Here is a 25,109-nt window from a genome sequence, read left to right as displayed (position 1 = left end):
TCTAAAACAAAATGCAATTTTTGGAATTCCAAATTTCCAATAAACAACATCAAAGATCACATCAACATGTCAATCATTTGATGTCCATCTACCAAACAGCCAGTCCCCCGACTGACCATGCACCCCCCGACTGACCATGCACCCCCGACTGACCATGCACCCCTAAACAGCCAGTCCCCCGACTGACCATGCACCCCTAAACAGCTCTAGACCCATTTCCCAATATTAATCCAAGCTTCTCTAATAGCAGGGCAATCCCAAAATGTATGTTTCCCATCTTCCAAGGCAGTCTTGCATCTAGGGCAGCATCTACTTGTGACGTTCCTTTGAACCAATTTAGAGCCAATGGGCAAAGCTCCCCACAAAAAAACCTGAGATTTAGTAGGTATTTCCATTTCCCATATTGCCTTCCACTTCCTTCTCCTATAGTTAGAGCTCCAATTTGCATTCCATATTCTATTACATTAAATGACATTGTCTTCACTTACTCTCAAAGCACTTACAAGACCCTGGTTATGCCTCTATCCAGCTTAGAACCATTAAAACCGGACCAATCCTTGATCCAGCAAGTTTCATCCATAGCAGTGGATGTCTAGCCTTTCTGCACCTCCTCCAACACATGCCTGACCAACTGTGCTTTTCTTGGTTAGATAAAGCAAGATTCATTGCCAAGTTTTCTTCTTGGTTGTTCCACTTATATGGCCAAATATGCTAGACGACGAGTCTCCTCCAAGATGTAAAAGCTACACCTTCCTAGAATTTACTACTAAGCACGGCCTACTTTCTTGAATCAATTAGCCCCAAGGAGAAGTGCATACTTCTCATCAAGAGCTGATCATACAAATTCGTCATAGGTCAACTCTCCAAGATGGGGAGGGACCAGGTTCTTTGCTAATGCATTAACCCTCATGAGGTGAACTTAGTTGTGGAAGATGCCCATGAAGGTCCAAGTGGTTGGCCATCTTCCAGGAGGGCACATCACGGGGAAGAAAATTATTTAGTCTGGGTTATGGTGGGATGTCCCTTTTTACACATTGCAAAAATGGCCATAGATTATGCCACTAAATGGTCAAAGGTAAAGACCACCAGGGAGGACAACACAATGGCCAGCAGTGGCCAAATTCCTTTATGAGAACAATTTACTAGATTTGGTTATCCCATAGAGATAATCAGTGACATAGCCCCCCATTTCATCAATGAGGTGATGGACATCTTACATGCCTGGTATACCAAGTCTTCCATAAAAAGTCATGCTCAAGAGTGAATGGACAAGTGGAGAGGACTAACAAGGTGCCATGCAAGATGATGCTCATTGAAGTGGGACCAAGCCCTTTCTGGGGTACTCTGCACTTACCAAATTGCTTTAAGGCCACCACCTTGTACACCCCATTCCAGTTTGCTTTTGGTCTAGAGTTGTTCATGCCCTTTGACTTCAATAATGGATTTGTGCAAGTGGGCAAGCCGAGAGAAGAAGGATTTGGGGTGGCCTTATACCAAGTAGGAGTGGCATCTATTGAAAATAACATGTTGTCTCGAAGGTCATTACAAATACCACAAGCTAGCTTGCCACATTGGTCTAGAAAGATGATCAACCATCACATGCTCTTTTCTCAACTGCACCACAATCTCAAAGTCAAACTCTTGAAAGATGATTAGCCATCACATGCTCTTTCCTTGATTGCACCACAATCTCAAAGCCAAACTCTTGAAAAAGTAATAGCCATCTCAAAGTCAAACTATTGAAAAAGCAATAGCACACTTGAGCCTTGTTAAGAAGATACTTCAAGGCCTGATGCCCTGCCTAAATTTATGAAGGGCATAAACAATAGCCAAACCTTCCCTCTCGGTGGTGTAGTTTCACTCAACTCGACAGCTCGGTTGAGTTGATGACTTGCATAGTGGATAGGTTGGTACATCGTAAGGGTGTCATCGAGCTAGGCAAGCATTGCTCCCACTGCTACTACATTGGCACCTATAGTACTCAACCCGCGCATTGCTGCAGTATGTAAAATACATTAAGAATAAAAATGTAGGGATGGAAGTAGGAATACAAAGGGTCGAATCAGGAATGGAAACCGGAATACAAAGGATCAAATTGATAGGATTTTGTCCTGAAATTTAAAAATCAAGGATTTCTTTTCTCTCCTCTCCTTCTGCCTGTCATGGTTAATATGTAATAGATGTGAACATGAAAAAAGATACACCAATTCGGGGTAACAAGCATTGGATTGTGCACCAACTTGTAGCGTATTGGAGAAGCCCGCGTTCGTCTTTGCCACTTGCTTTGTCTCTATGCTAGGAAAGCACTGACTGCAGAGGCTTGTACCTCTCTCTGGTTTTGCGTGATGCTCTCTCTTGCTTTGCTCATAAGTGCCCTCGATGGCTATGGTTGTGGACTGCTAAGATGCAGTGCTTTGCTTTGTTCCTCTCTCTATGGTGCTCTTCTTCTTCTTCTTAGTTCCTAAAAGTTTTCTTGTCTTGAGTAGAAGAGTAGCTTCAGATCCCTCTTCTAAATTTTTTGACTCGTATAACAGATAGAGATAAGCGCTTGCTACAAAAGAAACCAATAAAGCTGCATAATGTCTATTAGTACAAGGCTTAAAAATGATTAAGCAAAACCTAATCAATCCCTAATGAATAAATCACCTAATCTAAGGGACTGAATAAATCACCTCATCTATTACTACTTCATCTTTTGTAAGGAGCCTACCTAGGCTATTATTTGCTTAATCTTACCATAGACCTATGCACAACTAGCTTTGATACCATGATAAAACACATGGATCTAGGCATGGCTATGGTGGATTAAGGTTTAGAAATAGATTCAAGTGCATATGCCATGCTGGTTGAATGTGTAGCCTTTTCTTTTATATGCCTACCATCAACATTTGGCTTTATCTAGTCTTATCCTCCCCTTTGCTCTCCATAGGGTACTTGCTACACCATCTTTTGTAACAATAGTTGATCATGTAGATGATGATCCTAATTTCTAACAACTCCCAATGTCCCCACTTAATAGCCACTTTGGCACATAACCACCTTCCATTTATGACAACGTTAAAACTCCCTTAGTGTGATTTTTGCATGTGATTATTCTGTCTACAGCATTGGAGCCTTCTTCAATCCGACAATTTCCTTCTTTCTGTGATTGTTCTCTATTTACATCATTGAAGCCTTCTTCAACCTAACTGTTTCCTTCTTACTGTGATTGTTCTTTGTTTACATCATTGGAGCCTTCTTCAACCTGACTATTTCTTGCTTATTGTGTGTGCATGCGCCTTCGCCTACACCATTGTTCCAGGTATGACCTTCCCTCAATGTGTGCAATGTTTTATGTCTTTCGTCTTCTTTGTGAAATCTATTGGGTGCATTTTCTTAATCAACACCATTGTATTCCTTATTGTCTATGTTAAAGGGAGGTTGACCACACCTTAAAAGTCACCACATGGTAGAGATCATTGAGCTTCCCTTTCAAGAGAAAGTTGAGCTTCCCACTCAAGAGAAAGTTGAGGATGGCGAAAACTTAGTGGATTTGATGGATTAGGCAGAAACTCTCATGGTGGATTGGACCTCATCTCTGAGCACACTAGCATCCCCTCTCCCTCAACCAAAAGAACTAGTAGAAGTGATTAGCCTTGGGAAGAACGAGTTCACTTACCGCCATCAGACTCAGCTAGTGGATCCTAAAGGAAGAGGCAGTAAGACAAGTGGAGTCATTGCAACCTACACCTTGCAATTGGAGAGAGGGTCAATGAGCAACACATCACAAGTTCAAGGAAGAAGCTTTATCAGTGGAGGAGTTACCCTTAACATGGCTGGAAGAGCTCACTGGAGACCTTCCTATTCTGACGTAGCTAGCCCATGACCCCCTTTCTCTTCATGAGGCGGCAATAGGGGCCCTTCCTCTCTCTCCAACTGCTTACCAAGATGAGGCTAAGGAACTCAATTTAGGCACCGAGGAGAACCTTGATGAATCTTGGTGGTGGTATGGGCATGGGAGGATGCACCCACCCTAGAGCAGGTCAAATCTTTCTTATCTCAACACCAAGAAGTTTTGCATAGACTTACAAGGACCTCCCTGGCATTGACCATTGCATATCGGCACCCATAGGATACCACTTAAGGATGGGAGCCAACTGGCAAGCAAAGGGATATACTACATGAACCCCAAATACTCACAAGTAGTGATGAAGGAGCTAGAAAAAATGGAGACGGCCGGCATCATTATCCCCATATGAAGCACTCTGAATGGCTTTCTCCCATAGTAGTCTTTCCTAAGAAGAAGACTAACATGATATGAATATGTGTGGACTTCTAGCCACTCGATCACAGCACCATTAGGGATCCCTTTCCTCTCCCATTCATTGAGAGAGTCCTAGAAGATGTGCCAAGCCATGTTCTATACTCTTTTATGGATGGCTTCAATGGGTACCATCAAGTAGAAAATCTGGCCCTGCCAACCAACTACAAAAATCATTCATCGCATAAGGGGGCACATAAGATGCCGTTAGGGTTGTCTAATGCTTCAATGTCTTTCCATCACACCACCACAAAGATATTCGAGGAGTATCTTAATGCTTTTTTGAGAATTTTCTTGGATGACTTTTCTTGTTTTTTAGGTACCAACAAATGTGCAAGGTTACACCCAAGGAGATGGTGTTCGATGAGAACTTGGGGTAACAAAAATTCTTATTGGTCTTTGCCAAGTGTATCCTCTTGAGTCTCAGGTTCAATCCCTTCAAGTTTCATTTCCTAGTCACACATGATTGAGCTCTCTTAAGCCTTGGGGCTATCCCTTGACCTATGATAGATAGACCACTCCAGCAAATAACTAAATCTGTAGATCTAGTGTAGGGGGAATGGTATGTGACCCTCAAACATTTGTATGAGTTGCATAAGTCATAGACTATGGTTCAAAGGTTCAAAAAGGGAGCCCAAATATAAACGAATATGTGGGATGGCCAACCCATTTGGAGGCCAAAAGTAAGCACCTAGAAGAAGGAGGGAAAGAAGCCAAGCGGGTGATTACTTCAAGGGAGATGGTGCTCAAATCTAGGAAAGTTTAAGAGCAACTTAATAAAGCCTATGGGCTATGATTAATGGCTAATGGAGATGTACTTAAGCCTATGAAAAGTCACTCTATCTAATGGATTGTTGTGTGAGTTTTTTACTAAATTGCTTGTCATTATGCTTTGTCATTAATTTTATCATTTTCCTTAATCTCTTTTCTTGCATTTCTTGTATGTCAAGATGTTGACACGAGATCATCTGACCATATTGCATATGAATTTCTATTCCTATAGAAATATCTTATGCACTTATGTGAAACATTTTTATAATGAGGCTTGTCTAGATCTTTCAAATAATAAACTATCATCCCATGAAATGTGTGCATATTTTTTTTTTTGGCCTTAAAGCTCTACATGTTACAATTCCACCAATAGGGTTCTTCTTATCCCATACAAGATACTTTTTGATGAGTTTATTGGCTGCAATTATTGACTTTATATGAATTATAATAACCATTTGTAGATGAAAACCTTTACCTCATCTTTGCAATTAACAACTTTCAGCAAGGCATTCTTTTGTGATAAAATCATGAGGATTTTTTAGTAATGCTTCATGAGAGCTAGGAACAATTGGATGAAGGAAAAGGGAAAAAAGAAAACGTGAGGCTAATAATCTGTACATAATTGTTGGTGATGTTTAAAGAATTGATTTTTTTGAATCTACAAACCTTACATTAATTAATTGCGAACGTGTTCTATGGAATCTTATCAATTATCGATTTGAATTTTTCACTCATTATGTGCCCCTATTCACTTTCAAGCAAGGCCATGAATTGAGAAACTACAACCATGACTTTTTTTTTTTAATTGAATAAAAAACCTATGGATTAAAAACTTTTGCAAAAAACTTATGCAAGCAATTGTTTATCCTATAATAATGCTCAATGCTCATGTAATGGCTCTAAAATTTTTTATCTATGCTCAATGCTCATGTAATGGCTCTAAATTTTTTTATCTTTCTTTTAGAATGTAAGGTTAAAAAAACTTCCAAACTAATCATACTAATGAACTTTTTTTTCTGTAGCTAATCTAATGTCTAATGTCTAATGTCTAATGTCTAATCTAATGATTTTTATAATTCAAACGGCCAAGCAATTGCCTATATGAAAGGTTCCATTTCACGAGGACGTGAATGCTTTAACGAGAAAAACCTCCTTCAAACCTAGTCTTGCCCCGCGCAACTCTTCGGCTGCTCTTCTTCTCAAAACACACAAAAAAACGCTCGCTTTCGCAGAGTTAGGGTTTTTTTCTTCACGAAATCGAAACCCTAATCGGCGCGATCGCCATAACGGTGCATCCCCCTCTGAACGGCCAAGCTCAGAGAACAATGGCAGCAGTTTTCGGATAGGTTTCAGCAGGCATGGTGCTTCTCAGTTCCCTTCATTCTTCATTTCTGCATAGCTAGGAGCATATTTTCATGGCAGAAACGTTTCTATTCTGCGGGTTTCCAACAATCTCCATGGCTGGGGCTCTCTCTGAAACTGAAGAAGATCTCACTTGTTGCAGAGTTTTAACGCCCTCAACACGAACTGCAACCCTAATCTCTATGGCTACGGTTCATGAAGATTTATAACTGAAACCTCATCCATGGGTAGGATTTATTGCGCTTCATTCATGCACATGATGCCATGGAGCAGAGCGGCCTATTTGCATGTTGACACTAAGTAGAGCGGTTTATCTGCTAACTTACTGGCTCTGTCTGCTGTCAGCTCAGGGGACAGCATGGTTCACAATGTCGGTCGTCATGTGGATTGTGATGTCAGAACATGGCATTAGACCCTAATAAGGCACTCTCTGAATTGAAATCGGAAGAAATCCTTATCTAAATTCAAACCCTAGAGAGCTTGGCAAATCCCTAAAGATGATTCCACTTAAGGACCCCAGCTCCTCCAACAGGACCGCTGCTGCTGGCAACAACGACAGTGAGCTCTCTCTTTAGAAAGGTTCTGATTGTGTTGAATATCTTCCTTGTTCTCTTGCTCGTAGGGTTGGACATGCAGCATCAACAGGACCATCAGTCCAATAGTGAAAAATGCCAGCTCAACTCCAGAACAGTGAGAACACTGAGCTCGCCAGCAACGTTTGTAGACTCCCCTGGACCATGGCATGGGCGGTCTGCATCTCCGGCTTTTTTATCCGACCAGGAAGAGGTCAAATTAGATTGCTTCCAATGTGGTGTGCTTAGGTCCCCTTTGACTCAACTCTAGTATAATCTAAATCACCTTAAAGGTTTAGACTGAGGAGACAGTATGGAATATGAGACATTATGTGGTTGTGATATGTTGATCTCTCTGCACAGGCATACCAAGAACATAAGGAACCATGTATTGATGCTCAAAGGACGCAGAAGGGAGCTAGAAAGTGGACTATATCACCCTTGAATCATGGCTTTTCTAGCACAGAATTGGAGGCAGAGGCCAGAGTGCGGGGAAACACTTCTAAGAATTCGTCCACAGTCTTTTGCTTTACATCAAACAATTCGAGTCTGTTCTCGTCAACCAATTCAACGGCTTCCAGCTCATCACGGTGTCAATCAGATGTCTCTGATACCGACCTGAGAAATACAATAAATGTATCAGGAGCACTAGGTGGTTCTCCCCGACTATCGCCAGGTGATTCAAATGGAAGCTTACCTCAACAAAATTGAAATTTAAAACAATGCATCAAATGATATGTGAAAATGAACGATCATCTTCTATCACATGGTTAAAATACAGAAGTTTTTAGATGCTGTTTTTGCTCTGTATGTGTCCTTTCAGGGTATTTCTTGAAGCCCCCTTTTTAGAACACATTAAAAAAAAACTCTAATACTTTTCCTCCAATCAGCTTCCATTGGTCGTTCATGGGAAGAGTCCATTGCATCACAAAACATACAGAGGGTGCAACACCTTCTCAACTGTGGTTTCAATGCCAGTGGCGAAGGTGCACACATGAAAGTAAGCCAAAAGTCTTGTTCACTTAATGTGAAACTTTACCCAGATGTGTCTATGTTGAGGCTCCAAAACTAAGGCCTATTTTCATCCTAACAGCTCTCTTCATGTACATCTAGATGATTAAATTTGAGCATATAGTATTGCATGATTGACTTATCAAAATCCTGATAACTTGAATGATGTATATTGTTTATAGAAACCACCCTTGATACTCGCCGTTCTCACTGGAAATGATGGCTTAGTCAAGTTGCTGCTGACAGCAGGGGCAGACATAAATTGCAATGACAATGAGAACCAAACACCTCTGCATCATGCTGCAGCCGCAGGAGATCGGTGCGTGTGGAACTTCAAATTTTTCCTTCATGAGAGATGATGAATCCCGAAGTAGTTCTGTGAATGTGGCCGTTTTTTGACATTATGTGGACATTGAGTGCAGGAATGTTGTGAAACTGTTGTTGGTGGCAGGTGCAGATCTTTACGCCAGAACAAAACAAGGGTTGTTTCCCATGCAGCTTGCTGCTGATGGTCCCACACATCAGCTACTTAGCCAGCGCTTAAAGTCTGACATGGAGAACCCGATAACACGTTCTTGGATAGGTTTGCCCCATCCACCTTCATCCTTGAACATCAGGCAGCTAGACCAGCAATTCTTTGCAGATCCAAGTGCTAAGCCCCAGGATAATGTCACAGTCCAGGAGAGTGCTGGCATGACAATGAATGAAAGGCGAAGTGTCTCAGATCCTTCAATCCAAGGTCCGCAAAAAGGACCAGTTTTTTTCCGACGTGGTTCTTTTGGTCAGACAGAGTTCCAGGATGCAATGGCTAGTCAGCTTTTACAAGGTCTCAAAATGAGTTTTCCTTCCAGCAATGCACCTATCTCTAAGCAGGATGCACCTGAAAGGATTTTAGCCAAGAATGCAGCAAGAAAAGAAAGTTATCTCGAAGAGAATTGGATGGCTAACTATCCATTCAAAGATGTGTTTGAGAAAGGAAAGCAACCCACAGAATGGCAGAATGTTTGGTTGCAGAATCTGTACCTTGAAAGAGCAAACAACCAAGATGCCATGCAGACTACCACATTGAGAAACTCAGAATCAAGACATCCTGGAGCAACGGCGGACAGCTCAGTTCGAGAAGCCTCCTATGAGACAGACAAGTGCCCAGGCAGAGGCATGAAAGGTTTGCCACAAAACTCTATGTCTATGGCAGCTGCTGACAAACTGGAGAAACAGCAGGAAGTAAGGCCCAGTAAGTATGTGCAAGAGCAGAAGATGGGTTTTCAATCCATGATGGATGGGATTTTCAAGGAACAAGAACACATAAATACATCAAGATCAATGCAACAGGAACATCCAGATCAGAGAGGTGTTGAGAAGAATACTGATCACACTGGTATCAAAGAAACTAGGGGATTTTCAGGGGTTAAGCAGGGATCGGTTAGTGCATCAAGTTCTCTTGATGCCATATCAGGGAAGAAAAGTGATATAAATCTTCAAGAAGGTATGCCAAGTGATACGCCACAGCACCAAGAGCCTTCCTCATCTGATATGTCTGGCAGTAGCAATGCACCTCCATTTCCTCAAATAAAGGAAAAAACAATCCAGCAGAAACCTGCTTTTCTCGAGGGTAAAGTACCTGTGGAAGCTGTTGGTACTGATACAGCGAAAGCTTTACAAAGTAATGTGCTATCTGAGCATGGAGAGGAAAGAAGTGATTTGCAAGTGGTTCAAGAAATGTACAGAAAGAGAGAGGATACAGAAAATCAGTCGCCTGCAATTGAAGTTGATCCTTGCACCCAAGTAAAAGAGAGAAAGCAAGTGAAGTTTTTTGCCGCTCCAGAGGCGGATTTATCACTAGTCCGTAAAGACTGGCATGATGCAGCACGTTCTGGATGTGTTGGGTGTGGGAATGAAGGCTGTGGGGGAGAGTGCCTTCCTAAAAATACTTATGGAAGGATGAAAGAAGAGGATTCAAATAATGAGCCAGCCATTCTGAGCTCCAAGAAGCTTTTCAAAAGGGCACAGATGAAGAAAACAAAAAATTTTGAGTGGAAGAGAGGAGAGCTTCTAGGTGAAGGTGCTTATGGAAAGGTAAAAATGGAAGCATGTGATGTTTTGGTTATGATGAATCATTGTATTTAGATCGAAAGGTAGATGAAAAAACTGCCTTTTTGGAGGTCTTCTGGCTGCATTAGAGATTTCCTATCTTGAAGTAGGAAAAAATTTGCTGGCATTCTGGAGCTGTGACTTTCTCAAACAGTCTGTGGCCATAAGGGAAGATATGATTATCCTCTGAACAAGAGGATATATGCTTCCTTTCCTGCCACTACATTTGTTCCCCAAAGATTTCCCAAGACTGCTTTTGGTCATGTCTTTTGGAGGCTGCCTTCATTGTAGCACTTCGGCCACCTTCTGGTGTCAGGAGTGAGGTGGCAGCTTGAGTGATTGACATGAGATATCCCAGACCTCCACTGATGACTAGACAGAGATAGTCTAATGAATGCACACACATTAAGACATCTTATCTCTATATTGTCCTCTGATTTAAGATTTAGAAGGACCTAGCTTGAATGAGTGCAGTAGGCAATTACAAATGGAAGGACATGCTGTAAAACTGAAACATATCTCTATATTGCCCTCTGATTTAAGATCTAGAAGGACCTAGCTTGAATGAGTGCAGTAGGCAATTACAAATGGAAGGATATGCTGTAAAACTGAAACATAACTCAATCTCTACTACCGACTGGTATGGGCTATAAGGATGACTAGATGAAGAGTTATCTCTCTTATCACGAATCTTGTTTGTCAAGTGTATCCCCATAAATCATGCTGCATGAGAATGCCAAATTTGTCCACTCAACCATATGGTGAATTGGGCCGTATTCCACCAACCCCCGATGTCTGCATACTTCTATGTCAACCGAGTCACATAATTCCTCTTCAGCTATCGAGAGCAAAAAACTGTACTAGTATGATGATCCTCGAGCATAAGTGACAAAGTAGGCTTCACTGCAAAAAAGCCCGCCGTCCCACATGGGCAGAAATAGGGCAGGCCATTGGGCCCAGGCATTGTGTCTTGTATATTCATTGCTTCCTCTTCTTTATGTTGAATACACTACCGGTCTTTCATTTTGAGGTGTCAGCACTCATAAAAGAATCTCATCTGACCTCTGCTGACCTGGATGTGCCCTGGATCAAATTTCAAATAGAGAGGTTGTGGGCTGGATGGAGGATAGAGTATGTACATGTTAAGTCTGAGTGTCCTCAATACCCTCTGTACTTCTATGGCCATAGTTGCTTGAAAATATGTTTTCTACAATTAAAAAAATGCACGAAACACTTTTTTTTTGAGCCCGAAGTCTTTAAAATATATTCTTGCTACCTCAGCAATGATTGTTTGATGACTTTCAATTCTTGTGTGCTCTATTTTACTCAATAGAACTCTCTTTTGTGTGAAAAAGAGGGCACGTTTATGTACCATGGTCTCTATACATTTAAATCTCCAAATCTTCCATGCTAGTCTCCCGTGTGGTGTCTACAACAATGTGAGGTGGCTAAAATGGAGGAAAGGAAACGTGGACTAAAATTGAACTATGGCACCCTCTATGTGCTTGAAGAGTTAAGCCCAACACCACCAGGATGGCACGAAACATTCCAAAACAAAACGGTTTTCGAAACAACCGAAACAAAAAAGTTTCATTGTAATTTGATGTCTCTGTTGAGATTTGATGGCTCATTTGAAACTGTCGAGAACAAAAATGTGTCCTTGCCCCCATAAAGATTGACGAATTGGTGTATGTCTAATGACAGGCTAGTTAGATGTAAGCTGGAACCAATCAAGGGATTTATGTATTCATTTCTTTCTGTTTTTTAATAAACTCATTTGTCTTAATACATGTTTTTCATCATTTTATCTCAAATATTATCTGGTATGTATACATGTATGTGTTTTGGATGCTCATACATGAAAATCACATGATCGATATTTTTGGTAAGAAAATCTGTCTTGCAGAAAGCATGTATATCAAATGTTTCTACCTAACATTATATGTCCTACTCCTATGTTATCATGGCTCAGGTGTTTTGTGGACTAAACCAATCAACAGGAGAACTTATGGCTGTCAAACAATTAAAATTTCAGAATTCAAACGATGATGAAGAAAAAACATTATACTTAGCTTCCTTAGAGAGAGAGATCTCTCTATACAAGGAGATGAGGCATAAACATATTGTAGGGTATATTGACATGGACAAAGATGAGATGTCAGGGTACCTTTACATATTCTTGGAGTATGTCTCAGGTGGATCTATTCAAAGGTAACATGCCTGATTATTTTCACATTTCTTTTGCAATTGGACTTAACACCAAAGCTGCATGCAAATTGTCTTTGGATGTTGCAGTATGTTGGAAAGGTTTGGACCTTTCAGTGAGCCCTTAGTTCGGGTTTACACAAGACAGCTGCTTCTGGGTCTCGAGTACCTGCATAAGAACAGAATTGTTCATAGGGATATCAAAGGTGGAAATGTGCTAGTGGATTCTGACGGTGTTGTTAAGTTGGGTGATTTTGGAGCATCCAAAGTAAGTGCTTTTCTTGTACATTGGCGATGTAGCATCCCAACGCCTTCTTAAGTTATTGAAAAATTTGATATTTATATTGGTGACTTTGTAAACATGTCGATGGGCCCTATCAGGTGGCTATTACACCATGCTGCCCAGAAAGGGGGTGAGTTTGAACCTTCAATTGTAACATACATTATATATAAACAAACATGATGATAACTACATGAAAGGGTAACATAATGGAGGTTTTGGTTGACATCAATAATCTATGCATGTGATGATATCCAGACAGTTGAGTAAATGCATGCTCTAGCAAGAGAATACCTGAACCACCTGTCAGAATATGCTGCGGAAATGATAACCAAACTTGGGTTGACAAGAGCAAGTAGAGTGCAGAAAATAGACAGCACAAGAGACACAGAGAAATAGGCGTGTAACTCTTCTCTATACACAAGATTCTGCAAATAACTGAATGATACAATGGTGAGGAGCATGGGGCATATTTATATGCCCCATGGATGCAGTCGGCCAGCGCTAAAGGGCTCCACGACTGTAGAAAGCAGGTCGGCTAGTATAAAATACCTCCACGACTGTGTAAACAGGTCAGCCAGCCACAGGACTGCTGAATGGACAGTCGGCCAGCCACCAGAGGCTCCTGCCAACCATATGGCATCCATCCACACCATGGAAAAAATGGGAAAAATAGGGAAAAAATACGGGGGGTGAGGAAAAATGATAAAACACCTATACAGGGCGGGCACACCCACAACAGAGGCCCTTGTGTATAAAAATAGACAGGAGATGACTTCTAACACCCCCTCTTAGCTCTTGGCTGTGAAACCAACCACAGGGAGCTGGGGTGCCGCCTGAGCAAATCCTGAGATAGCGACTTCGTGAAGAGGTCCACTGTATTGTCCGCTTTCCCAGTCTAGTCCACAGCTTGTCTATGAGGGCAGTGATACAAACATTGCTATTTTCATTCGTAGAGGTATTGCCTAGTATGGTTTGTTGCAAGATGTACCTCACTCACATTATACACCCCCCAGCCAGGAGATTGACACCTATTGGGAGATTGTTGCCAATATTACAAAATGGCAGATATCGAGAGCTAGATGCATGGAGGCAATTGAGGGTGTCCAGATTTTTGAGTCTCAGTGCATTAGTACTATATGAGAGGATATCATCCATACTCTCATGGCTAGATGGGCTCGTATTCAAGGGTCCTCTTGTTCCGTGTAGGCAAAGCGCGTTGTATTTATGCGGGGGTGGGACCATGGCATTTTCTTTTCCTCTAGTTCCACAGGTCTTTCATGGCACCGTGATGCTCCTTATTAGTGGTTGAGATCACTTTACATATTGGGGTGATTCTATTCTAACTTATAGCCGTGATTGTTGTATGCATTTCTCATACTTAGTAGAAGTCTCTTTCTTGAAAAAAAAAAAGGAAAAAAAGGAAAAAAAGAAAAAAGAACAGCTTTTTGATCATCTTCTTCAACATTTACTCCTAGGCTGGAGGGGTGTTGAGCCAAATTTTCTTAAGTGCTCACCCAAGGTCTCTTCTTCACTCATCTTTAAACCAAATAATTTCTGACTCAAGAAAACCTTAGAGTTATTAATCTTGTTTCCTGAATAAACTTTCCAACTTGTACCATACCTCAGAGCAGTCTTGTTGAAGTCCACATGATGAACAAGATGGTCGGACAATGCAAGCCCGATGAGAGTGAGGGCCTTGTCATTACGTTCTTGCCAAATTTGAATTTTCTTAGCCCTCTTACTATTGCTAGGTTTTTTGTTGGTGTCGTTGACCAAGAACCACAAGCGGTCCCTCATCAGATTTCGTCTGCCAAAAGTAGAGAAATTGTTGCCACTAAACCTCTCTATACTAAAGATCCCTTTGAAGCTCTCCATTTTGGCTTCGGATTTGGCTTTAGATTTCTTGACCTTTTTGCTTGCTTTGATATATTGCATTCGAGGACTCACTAGATGAAGGCATAATTGATACCTTATTGATTATGCACAGACTGTTAGTGACTAATCAATCATTATTCACTGATTAGTGAAAGATTGATATTTTTGCGGCAAAAAATAGTAGCACCTTGGAGCTTTTGATTGGAGACCTTCCACATGCTTTCTTCAAGAGAGATTCAATGGGGAGAAACAACACCCTATTTACTTATGATTTAAGCCCATAACCTCTGGATTAACCATAGTAATCAAGTATTAATCGAGGTATTACAAAAGCATGTCTCTAAAGGTTGCACAGACTGATGCGTGTGATGTAGTCCACCATTCATCAAACGGACAACACCAATAGATGTGCCATGGTCGAAAATCCCCGGGTACTCGAGGAATTACGCCGAAACTCCATGGATGGCGCACCATTGTGTTTTTCCCAAAAAACTAGGTTCTAATTGAAGTGGCAAAATCTACAGCTTGGCGCTTCCATTGCTTCAATTGAAGAGCTCTTGCTGTGTGCCTTTGAGTTGGGCAAAGGCCCCAAGAAGTAGTATGGCCAATGGCAGAGTGTGGGAGAAGAGATCATCCCTCCATTGGTTGGGGGTGAGGAGGTAGGAGACCCACAAGCTCCAATGGTAGAGTGTGGGAGAAGAGATCGTTGGAGGTGAGAATGTAGGAGACCCACAAGCTCCATTTCTTGGGATTTTGAACTTTATCACAAGCTAGATCATAGCTCTGATACCATGTTAGAAACATGGAGCTAGGATCATAGGGAGGTGAGAGTGAGAGGGAGAGAGAAATGAAATGATATATTAACGTCTCTAAGAGGCCACGATGGCCTATGAGACCAAAACTAAGAGTACATCTGAAGTTGGTGCCTCATCAAAGAGAACAACCAAATGAAACTGAAAAGTGCAATAAACTGACTATCTTACATTTATAAGAATTGTAAGTAAGACTCCTAGATGATACTGAGTAGAAAATACTGGAAAATGTATATCAGTTGAAGTGCTGCCCTCTCCTCAAATCAAATATCTCCGCCATGAGGCTGTCTAGAATGGAGAGGTTGTAGAAGCAAGGTAGGCGCCTCCGATGCCGAGCAATAATGGCTTTGATTTGGCGATGGTGAGGACGCCGTGGTCGGGATCTTGGTGGGCGTGGCCGATGAGCACAACATAAGACGACTGCTCTATCAATGGTGACTCCTTGGGAGCGTGGCTGGTGTCTTGATGGCCCGATGGAGGAGGTATCAAGAGGTGTGTGGGCTGGGCTGTTGGTGCTGGTGCTGGTGCTGAAGAAATCTGTCAAGATCCCCTGTCTAGGTACATGGCTCGGACTCCTGTCTGCCAAGAGGGTCTCTTTGTGTCTCCTGAGCTCAAGTAGGAACAATCCCAGGCATCTCTGATCCTCAAACTCCATAACCCTGCTGCGTAACGGCCCAAAACCCTCTCGGAAGAGGCAATGATATCTACCTCGGATCTCATAATAGACTGCACATCGGCAAATGTAGTGCTCCTTTGTCTCTTCCTCTTGGTAGCATAGCTGACAAATGCGGTCATCCGAGATCTGATGCACATATCGCCTTGTCTCAATCCGCAGCTAGTGTGATGAGGTCCGGATCTGTCCAATGGCACAATGTATCCCATGTAATAGGTGTACATCCATGTACGCCGGGCGGGTGATAAAACCATCTGGTGAGAGGTGCACAAAATGGCTCTTGTAATGAGCCATTTTCGTGCCTAAGGGCTCAAGGGGACTAGTCCATGTCCTCTCTATGTCCACTCTGATGATATCCATCCTAATCAGGTTCTTTCAGTAAAATGGAGAGCTTCAAAGGAATCTTTAGTATAGAGAGGTTTAGTGGCAACAATTTCTTTACTTGGCAGATGAAGTTTTGTCTCTATCTTATGAGGGATAGCTTGTGGTTCTTGGTCAATGGCACCAATAAGAAACCTAGCATTGATTCTTGTGGTTCTTGGTCAGGCTTGCATTGTCCGACCATCTTGTTCAGCATGTGGACTTCAACAAGACTGCTGGACAAGATGGAAAGTTTATTCAGAAACAAGGTTAATAACTCTAAGGTTTTCTTGAGTCAGAAATTATTTGGTTTAAAGATGAGTGAAGAAAAGACCTTGGGTGAGCATTTGAGCAAACTCGGCTCAATACTACTACATCTCTCCATCCTAGGAGTAAATGTTGAAGAAGATGATAAAAAGGTTGTTCTTCTATCCAGTATAGAGGGAATCTCCAAGTTTTCAAAGATCTTGACATTTCTAAGAGTGGCGAGAGAGACACCCTTTGATGACATGCTTTTAGTGTAAATAGAAGAAGACCGTTGTCTTAAGGAGAAAGCTAGAAAGATATTTGATTTGGACAATGCTATGGAAGTCAAATAGAAAGGCAAGGGATTTCCGCTTCCTCATCCTCGACATTTCTGGAGTCCCCGTCCATAATCAATAATCCTAACAAAACCAAAGTTACCGTAGAATCATGTGAGCAGTAAGCATACCCTAAGAATGTGAAATTTCAAAAAATGTAGAGAATTGGAGTTACGGAGAGTCTGCAGTAAGAGCTTCGGCTGGATAGAAGCGACAACCAAATCACAGAAACAGGCGACCATAGAAGGAACAGGCGAAAGCCTAACAGTGCAGCGCACACACGCGAGTGCAAGGCACATAGGATGGAAGCAAAAAGGCAGAACAGGTCACCTGATGAAAAAGGCAGATAGGTCGCTGAGCAAAAACGGCACCGAGGATGCTTGGTGAAACCGCAGACAGAAAAGGAAATTTGATCGGCAAGGAGATTAAGCATAGAGGCGTTAGGCAGGGAATGCAAGAAGAGCTCAAGCACGGCGGTTTAAGTCGGCCTTTTTTCTGATCAGCCACATGGCTAATCCCCCCCCCCCCCCCCCCCCCCCCCCCCCTTGGGTGAACCATTATTTTCTCAGAAGCTGAGCTTGCGACCCTTTTTGCCGAAATTGAAAAAGACACAAAGACGACCCTCATCGCCAAAGTGTTTGGGTCTCATCCCTCCCGTCTCCAGGCCCGTGACTAGGTCCTCACCGGCGTTGCTCTCCGACCTTACTCTGCACTTCAAGGATGTCAGATTACTTGGGAGAGGCTTCTTCCAAGTCGACTTTGATGATGAGGATTCAACCTCTTTGGTACTGGAGGGCAGCCCGTTCTCTCTGGGCCCGAGGAAGATGTTTGTCCAACCTTATTCTAGCTACTTTGATCCCGTGGCAGAACACCAGAACAATGTCCTCATCATATTGGCCTATGCTGGAGGCCATCGGGTCATCGCTTGGACAAGTCCTTCAGGCGCCGCCCTACCCTACCTTGCCAACTTCATCAGCCCTTGTGGTCACTGCCTCGGTGGATGCTGTCCCTAGGGTTATGGTGCCCACTGGTTGTGATGCGCCTCTTGATTATTTTTGTGTTGCTTCCGGGACCTAATGGTCTTTTGAAGCAACGTATGGAGGTTGGTGGTAAACCTGACCGATTCCAAGTTTGTCACCAGAGCAGGGGCACTTTGCCCAGGATTCCCCTAGAGCTAGGGGCCATAAGAGGCAGTGCAAACACACCTCCCCCTCGACATAGCCTATGGCCCCAGCTCGTCCAGTGGTCCGTCAGGTGTGGCGGGTCTTGTCATGTGCCCATCCTCCGCGTGGGGACACTAGGACCCCTCCCTCGGGTCATGCACAACAGGATGGTGATGCTTTGGATCATAGTGGTGAGACCGCTGGATCATCCGTGTAGAAGGATGGTGCCTCAGGCCAGGATGTCTTTATTGAGTCCTCCCTGCTTGGGTAGAGGGCAGTTTGGAGGGTGTACAGGGCTTGAAAGATTATGCAGATAAACAACAGAATGCACAATAAGATGTATCAGGTCACGGTTCCTTGCATGGCAATCATGTATCTCGCACTTATGCAGACACTGTGCAGAGTCCTGGACATGGGAATGACAGTGGAATTTGTCCCAAAGATTACCCCCTCCTTCAACATTATGAGAGGAGGGTTTTGACTCTAGTCACAGGTCAAAGCTCCGTCTTGTCCATGAGGATTGTCTCATGGAATGTGTAGGGCCTAGGGGGGCTTCCCACCCGTAGTAGGAAGCGCCTTGTGAAGGACCAGTTCCATCAAGCGGTCACAGGTGGAAATATGGATGTACTTTTGATGCAGGAGCACAAATTGGATAGGCTCCAATGTTGCAAAATTGGGAAGTTTCTTTCGGGCTTTACTTTTTGGTTTGGGGAAGTTGGAACCAAAGGGGGTGTTTGCATTTCAGTTGCAACTTCCCTCTTGCCTCATGTTGGATCTGGTGTTGTTATACCTGCTAGGGCTCAATGGATTATGATCATGCATGAAGGTCAGAAGTTAGGCATCCTGAATATCTATGCACCTAACTTGAGAGGTGAAAGGGTGGCCTTTTGGGACACCATCACAAGGCTCCTCCCCCAGGTTGATCATTGGATAGTTGGAGGAGATTTCAATATGGTTGATCATTAGATAGTTGGAGGAGATTTCAATATGGTTGAGCTGCCTTTTGACAAAAAGGGTGTCCGTGAGGGCAGAATTCACCCCTTGGAGCATGCCTTATGGGAGAGATTCACTTTTCTTATATGGCAGGGATTGTTGGACAAAGGATGACTTCCAGAGGAGACCTAATTCTCTCTCTTACTCTTGACATAATCGCAAGAGGGGGAATGATTGCATTTTTGTACGGCTGGATAGATTCTATGTGGATGATTGGGCCCTCGATAGGGGGGGCACTATTGCTATTATGCCTAGCACCACCAAATCAGATCACTGCCGAGTTGTTCTTTGTCTCAAGGAGCCTGGGACTCAAAATGCCTCCCCTCGTGTTCGCATCCCTAATTCTCTTTATTTGGATGCAGAGACCTCACTTGTCATCAGAGAGATTTGGAGGTCATGTGATGATCCTGACCCTCGCCACAAGGTTACCATGGTTTTGGAAAGGACCAGCCAGCACTATCACTCTGTTGTGTTGGCCAAGAAACATGAGATCTTGGAAAAGGAGAGAGCTATCAGACGGAGGATTGCGGCACTCAGAGGGAACATGAGAAGCATCCTCATTCTCCTTGGATTTCAGATCTTTTATCTATTGTAACTCGCGGGTACCTGAGGGACTAGGGCCCTTGACACACTTGCTGATAGCATCAATGCATATTAAAACACTTAAACATGGCCACAACCTTAACACATATCCATCATCACATTGCATAAAACATAAAAGCTGGACAAAACATCCACAAATGCTGAAAATGGAGCTTGCACATGTGACACCGCATAGAAGCCGGAATGGGTTGACACCCCCCCCCCCCCCCCCTTGGAGTATTTTATTACCCAAGGAGAATAATATCATGTACAAGCTTTGAGGGCCTTACTCTCCACACGGGAGATGCCGGATTATCCATCAAATGCCAACACACAGCCCAACACAAGGCTACCAAGCCGGAACATAGGCTGTAGAAAGAACCAACAATATAATCCATATACCTCCGTGTGGGTACTCATTCTTTCCCAAAAACCATGGGTCTTCATGAAATAGAGTTGGTACAGAAAGTACAACTCTCCATTCAGTCGGTACAACAAGTACAATGGTTGGTATAGCCGGTACAGCTAGTACGATGGCTGGTATAGCAAGTACAAATGTTGGTATAGTAGGTACAATGGTTGGTACAGCAGGTACAAGGGCTTCTACAGCCAGTACAGTGGCTGGTACAGCAAGTACAAGGGCTGGTACAACAAGTACAATGGCTAGAAATCATAATAAATGATTAAATACCCTTGCCTTCGGTATTTCTTCGCGATGGAAGCCTCCAAAACAGTCCCCAACAGTCGGTATTCTTCATGGGCAGTCTTCAAGAGAGAGAGAAAGAGAGTAGACATCATTAGGGCAGCCTGTAATGGTGGTAGAGGCTAGTGTGCAGCAAGAGAGCCTCCATTAATGAAGAGAGAGGGCTCCAATTTATAGATTATTTTTTTTTTTCAAAAAGAGACTTCTATTAATTAAGTATGAGAAAAACATACAACAATCACAGCTATAAGCCGGAAAAGAATAGAATCACCCCAATATGTAAGGTGATTTCAACCACTGAGGAGCATCATGATGCCATGTAAGACTTGTGGTACTAGAGGAAAAGAAGATGCCATGGTCCCACTCCCGCATAAATATCACGCGCTTCGCCTGCGCAGAACGAGAGGGCCCCTGAATGCGAGCCTAAGTAGCCATAAGAGTATGGATGATATCACCCCATATAGTACTAATGCACTGAGACCCAAAAATCTGGACACTCTCAATAGCCTCCGTGCATCTAGCTCTCCAGATCTGCCATGCTGTAATACTGACAAACAATCTCCCAACTAGTGTCAATCCTCTGTCTGGGGGGTGTATAATCAAAGTGAGGAACATCCTACAATAAACCATGCTGGGCACAATACCTCTACGAATGAAAATAGCAGAATCTGTACTGCCCTCATAAAAAAGCTGCAGAGCGGACTGGGAGAGCCAAGCAACTGCCCCCTAAGTCACATGCATGGCTCGGCCACTCAATTTGCCCATAAGTAGGGCTTCAGAACCCCAAATCTGTTGTGGAGTGCTGCATCCCCATAAACAATGTTGTACAATCTCAGAATCTGCGGCACACCTAGGATAAGAAGGTGTTACACCGAAAACCGATCTCCACTGATTGGTGGGGAGACCACCATGTAAGAATAACCAAAAGAAATGAGAGATCTGGCTCCTTCTGTATGAGTGCCAAAGTCTATGTCAATATCTGCGTTGTATCACTCCAATTTGTAGATTTGGACCTCCCATGAGCTAAAATGGCAAGAGAAGGCTACAATGACAAGTGGAGAGCCACACAGTAGTTGAAGTGACAAGTGTGTGGCCACTTGTCTCACTTTGATCCACTTTCTAACAAGTGTCAGGCCACTTGTCTCACTTTGGTCCACTTTCTTGCCACATGTCCCAATCTAAGAGATGGGTCCTTCCATAAACTTTATCTCTAAAAATATCCCAACTGGTAGACATTCTGTCATAGGCACTTTGCCAACTCTTGGTATCTGCTCAATTTGAGATGTAATGGCGTGAACAGAATTTCCATCGGAGTCGGGCCGAAAATAGCAACTCTTCTAAATTTTAGGAGTGTGGTCCTTTGTATTCCAGGATAATCCCCCATTCCCAAAACTTGTACTTTCCAAATATTTAGACATCCTGGAGTCCACCAGACCCCTTTCATACTGGGAAATGTCTAGGCTGGTGACATCTACAGTTAGAGCTGAGCTGCAGGTCTTGGATAGGTGTTCTGAGTTCTTGTTTCACGCTACTCAGGCATTCTGGGTACAGATGGGTGGCAGATGCAACACACAATTCTTCTCCTCACATAGACTTAAACATATTAGCAAGGAATCTGTCAGGTGTTTGCAGGACTCGGTGGGAGTGATTTAGACCGAACCGGATACGGTGAGGAGTATTGCCTCAGAAATTTCTTGGATTTTGTTGTCTGCAGAGGCACCCTCTCTACAAAGAGATGTTGCACAACAAAAAGTTTCGGAGTGCATGCCCAAACTCATTATAGATGATATATGTTTCTCTCTGGATGCTCCTTTCTCGAAGGATGAGTCGAGACTGGCTTTACTAGATCTCCCAAAAGGAAAATGCCCTGGGGATGATGGTCTCTCCCCATCTTTCTTTATTTAGTTTTGGGATCACATTGGGGATGAGATCACTCTTGCCTTGTAGGAGATGTGCTGTACAGGTATGATGCCACCCCATCTTACGGAGGGCCTTATCCACCTTATCCCAAAAGGTGGGGATAAGACCAACCTCAAGAAATGGAGGCCAATTACGTTATTAGGTTATGCATATAAAATCCTAGTTAAGGCTCTGAGCATGAGGCCGCAACCGGTCCTCCAAAGGATCATTCATGACACACAAAATGGTTTTCTCCAAGGAAGAAGTATTTTTGATAACATTTTTTCATTTTGGGAAGCTGTTGAGTGAGCTAAAGTTAGCCACCAACCCCTTGCCAACCTTCTATTGGATTTTGAAAAAGCATACGACAGAGTGGATTGGGGTTTTTTGGAAGGCACAATGGCACATATGGGATTCTTCCAGGATTGGATCAAAGGGGTCTCTTGGCTTTATAGGGAGGCCCATAGCACGGTTTTGGGCTGTGGGGGATGGGGTGAGCGCTTTCAAATTTCTCGCTTAGTGCGGCAGGGTTGTCCCCTTGCTCCCCTACTTTTTCTCATTGTGGCAGAGGCCATGAGCAGATTTCTTCGGGCCGCCCCAAGTGTCATGGGTCTCAGATTGTCTTTATGCACAGAGGATGAGCTTGTGGATTCAGAATTAGCACATGACACACGATGTTTCTGGAAGCCTCATATGCTTGTCTTTGTGCTTTTCCGACAGCCCTGGATATGTTTTGTTTGGCTGCAAGTGCCAACATTAATTGGCACAAGTCTGTCGGATTTTGGGTCAGTGACTCCCCACAGATAGATTGGGGCTTAGATGTGGGGTTTACTTGGATTGAGGGAGGATGTACTGCTAGGTACCTTGGCTGTCAGGTTGGCATTGACATTTCCCCAGCACAGCAGTTTGCACCTGTACTCATGAGCATTAAGAGCAAACTTCAGCATTGGAGCAGCAGGAAGCTTGATCTAGCATCCACAGTGTTGGTGGTTAACCAAGTGCTGCTGGCCATGGCCTGGTTCATCACCTCGTGTTGGATTTTTCATAGAGATGCATTGGCCAACTTCGCCGCCTCTCATTAGGAACTTTTTGTGGTCAGGGTTGGATGGCACTGCACACACACGGGCTAGAGTTGCTTGGGAAACCATTATCAGACCTAAGCATGAGGGGGGATTGATATCATTGACCCAGAGGTGCAATGTAAGGCGTTGCTTTGCAAGCTGATTGTACAAGGATTTCTTCCTAGCACTCAGCCTTGGAAGGACTTTCTCATGCAACAAGTTATGAGATGCGGTGGCGACTGGCTCTACAGCTCACGGTTCATCTTTTCTAAGGCAGATCACCGCCCCCCCACCGCCCCCCCTCTGGTTAGGTCCCTTCTTCAGGCTTGGGAGTGCATGAGAAGTTTTCTAGTTCATATACCTCCTCGGGCAGTTGAGGAGGTTTACAGACAACCCATTTTGTGGAATGATCGTGGATGAGCATGGTAGATCTCTTGGTGCTGCCACACATATCCATTGGGCTTCTTGGGAGATGTTTTTTCCTTCTTGGGAGATGTTTTTTCCTTCTGTCTTGGAGTAGAAGAGGTTTAAGAACCTCACGGAGGATCAGAGGGTTGGCCTTACTTAGCACTTGAGGGGAGCTAGTCGGAGGATTATGCAAATTGATGCAGCCATACCCAACCATTGGGTTATAGGGGCTTTTCTGGATGGATCTCCTCACTTGTGGTTTGGGGTTTTTTCAGGGACTGGGGTTCCTTTGCAAATTATGGGTCTCCCCTTTCCAAGGAAGGGTGAGGTACCATTTTTCTTTTCTGTTCAGGATGGGTGGCATTGGAGAAATGTGTGGTGTAGGATATGGTTGAGGCCCGGTGGTTAGGCCCGTGAGAGTTGTTGTCAGAGCAGGGAAGCACTTTGATATTGACCCCCCCCCCCCCCCTAGAGATGATCATAGATGCTTCTTGCCTTTGGCTGTTTGGTGGATGCCCTATCAGATATTTGCCTTGGGATCCTGGTGAGTGGGAATGGATGGATGCCACCAATCCGATGAAAAGTTTGCCTTTCTATAGCTACACTGTGAGGAATGCCAGGCAGCTTGTCTTGGGACTGTATCCGAGAGATTTGTCCGGGTAGCCCGCAAAATCTGAGTTATTTATTGTGGATCCTTTTGGATTATGTAACGTCTTGTTTCAATAAAAGGCTCCTCTCCATCATTCCTTTTTTACCCTTGGTTTAGGCAGGGGGGCGGGGGGTGTTTTGGTATGCCGATGTAGGCTGTCTATGTCACCCGGGCAGGACCTTACCTCTGAGCCTTTCGCCAATACCATGCTTGTTAAGCCTTTGAGCCATGCTTGTTGAGCCTTTGAGCCTTTTGTGCCATGCTCATTGGCCTCTGGGTCTGAAGTAGGGAACATATCTTGTGTCTTTACTTGTGTTGGTGTATGGGACTATCGAGGTAATGCATGCAACTCTACCATCATTCTGAAGGGGGGTTTGTTTGATATTTTTGAGTTAGTACGGAGTCTAGTCAAGTGTCCTTAGTGGTGTGAACACCCTCTTATTTAGGGTCAAAAGATAGGGCCTTGGTGCCTATAAAAGCATGTACTTGGGTCCTTCATTCTAACATATGAGTATCATTCAAGCTGTGCAATCTCTCTCTCACACTTGAGCTCTACCTCTCTCTCTCACGCACTCCCCCTTCCTGGAGTTGAGCTGGAGTGAGCTCAACAAGATCATCAGGATGGATATCATTCAGTTACACATAGTATGCACATGGATCACACCGGTGGCGTCACTAGGGACGAAGATGGCTTTCTACCGAGAGCATCTTCTCCACTTATCCCCTGATGGTTTTGTTCTTCGCCCAAGGTACAT

The 25,109-nt window shown here is 43.5% G+C and overlaps 1 protein-coding gene across 4 annotated transcripts in view; it reads left to right on the top strand.

The window, feature by feature from the left end:
* The first annotated feature begins 6,178 nt into the window (after positions 1–6,178).
* The window catches only part of LOC147615352 (uncharacterized), a 74,555-nt gene continuing 55,624 nt past the window's right edge, over positions 6,179–25,109 (top strand). The window contains exons 1-9 of one of the 4 annotated variants that reach the window (XM_086779436.1): positions 6,182–6,432; positions 6,576–6,660; positions 7,056–7,219; positions 7,369–7,681; positions 7,896–8,005; positions 8,199–8,335; positions 8,439–10,092; positions 12,080–12,318; positions 12,403–12,580. In XM_086779436.1, the coding sequence (XP_086635562.1) occupies positions 6,657–6,660; positions 7,056–7,219; positions 7,369–7,681; positions 7,896–8,005; positions 8,199–8,335; positions 8,439–10,092; positions 12,080–12,318; positions 12,403–12,580 (2,799 nt within the window). In that variant the 5' untranslated portion in view covers positions 6,182–6,432; positions 6,576–6,656. Of the gene's footprint in view, positions 6,661–6,778; positions 7,220–7,368; positions 7,682–7,895; positions 8,006–8,198; positions 8,336–8,438; positions 10,093–12,079; positions 12,319–12,402; positions 12,581–25,109 lie in introns of all 4 variants that reach the window. The other 3 variants (XM_086779437.1, XR_015262828.1, XM_086779438.1) reach the window with 3 other exon arrangements.

Source organism: Cibotium barometz, chromosome 40, assembly GCF_041138505.1.
Source record: "Cibotium barometz isolate CiBa-2024 chromosome 40, ASM4113850v1, whole genome shotgun sequence".
NCBI lineage: Eukaryota > Viridiplantae > Streptophyta > Polypodiopsida > Cyatheales > Cibotiaceae > Cibotium > Cibotium barometz.
The sequence above is the reverse complement of the archived record's forward strand: the minus strand, read 5'-3'. Positions and strand labels throughout refer to the sequence as shown.